The sequence below is a fragment of the Mus caroli genome, chromosome 6 (genome assembly GCF_900094665.2).
Source record: "Mus caroli chromosome 6, CAROLI_EIJ_v1.1, whole genome shotgun sequence".
NCBI classification, from domain to species: Eukaryota; Metazoa; Chordata; class Mammalia; order Rodentia; family Muridae; genus Mus; species Mus caroli.
Genome location: NC_034575.1, coordinates 83,140,488 through 83,142,130, shown reverse-complemented (window position 1 = coordinate 83,142,130; position 1,643 = coordinate 83,140,488). Strand labels below are relative to the sequence as shown.

Genomic DNA, 1,643 nt, shown 5'->3' with positions numbered 1-1,643 from the left:
GGAGGAGGAGGAGGAGGAAGGGAATGTTTACACAGCAGTTTGTGTGTCTTAAGGGGAACGGGAAGGAGGGAGACAGAGAGAAAAGCTGGAGGGCAGGAGAGAGAGCCTGGGACAGACGTGTCAGTANGCAGAGCCACGGTGGCTGGAACTGCGCTGGTGGCGCAGAGGTGCGCGAGCCTGCAGGCCGCCCTCGGGCAGCCATTCCGGTGACGACCTGAGCTGTAGGCAAGGTGCTCAGCGCCCCACTCCTTGCCTTCCTCACTGTTCTCTGCCTAAGGTACCACTATTCAGCAGTCCCAGCACTGCGCCTGCGCTCAGGGAGGCTGTGGGCACGTTGTACTCCGGATCGCTCATGTCACGAATGAACTCTCCATTGAGAAAAGAGGAGACGTGTACCAGAGAAATTAGCGGGGCGTTTCCTTTCGGAAGGTTTAAATAATACCTTGGAGCAAAAGTAGCTGGTTATCAGCCCGCTCTTGATAGCTCTAACGGAAATGAATGAGTAGGGCCCACAGAAGCACTCTCAGCCAGAACCCGCTTCCTACCGCTCCAGCATTCAAAACTGCACGCCAGGGTTATTCTGCAGAGTCCCACATCACATCCTTGCCACTTTTAAGTGTGACATCTTTAGGTTTCCCCAAGATGGTTTTAACATCTCATCCTTTGATCTGACTCATACAATAAGACTTCTGTATTAAAGGTGGTTTTTTTCCTCTCCCCACTAAACTGTTAAGTTCCTTTATGATAGAGTGAGGGTTTTTTTGTTTTTTTTTTTTAAATAACCAACACTTGCCTAGTCATAGACCCGAGCAATACGTGGCAAATCAAAACTGTTCTGGTGGCTGGAAAGAGTAATAAAAGCCTTATAGACTTGTCCTCAGGTCGTTATATGTGCAAGGAAGCAAAGGTTTTTCAGTTTTTTTATCACCTATCTCAAATAGAGGCTAGAAAAAGTAATCAAGGAAGTATTTCTCATCTAAAAGCTCTTCATTATTCCAAGCCATTACACAGGTCCCTAGATTACCTTGGCAGAGCTAACACAGTGGCATGTTCCTTAGAGGACCTCTAAGTCTAAAGACCCTCTACTGGAAGACGACTTGAGTGATACTGCACAAGAATCGAAGTGTGGTTGTGGTGCCTTGCCTCCCTTGTTTGCTGGCAGCAAACCTGTCGATGCCACAAAGGAAATGGCAGCAGTACCAGCAAAGTGTTTCGGCTACAGTACTCTGTTCAGCTGTGCCTACCGACTCACAGTTCTTTATCTTATCCATCTCCGTTCTGCTGCTGTCTGGGTAGGTGCTCAGCACCAGCTGAAAGGAAACTTTAAAGGCCAATGTTCTCCAGCCCAGCCTTGAACAAGCTCACTAAACTACCATACAAAGAATGCTTTGTAACCATGTGCCAGCTGAGACACTGCCCCTCCTCTGTGTAGAGCCCTGCCTTCTCTGGGCCTGTAAAAATAAACCCAGAGGAGAAAATAAATGCTGTGTGAAGGAAAGAGGCCATCTGAGCCTAAATTGAACATCTGAGAACACGGGTTTTTTTTCTCCTAACCAGCAACACTGAACAAATTTAAGGAGGGAGAGTCTCTGTCTTAATTAGGGCTTCTGTTGCTGCAACAAAACACCGTGACCAAAAGCAAG

General features: G+C 47.7%; 1 protein-coding gene across 1 annotated transcript in view; it reads right to left on the bottom strand.

Moving 5' to 3' along the window:
• Positions 1 to 1,082: 1,082 nt before the first annotated feature.
• Nfu1 (NFU1 iron-sulfur cluster scaffold) overlaps positions 1,083 to 1,643 on the bottom strand; it is a 36,175-nt gene continuing 35,614 nt past the window's right edge. Inside the window, exon 8 of the mRNA XM_021164105.1 lies at positions 1,083 to 1,310. Coding sequence (XP_021019764.1) covers positions 1,083 to 1,310 — 228 coding nt within the window. The remainder of the gene's footprint in view (positions 1,311 to 1,643) is intronic.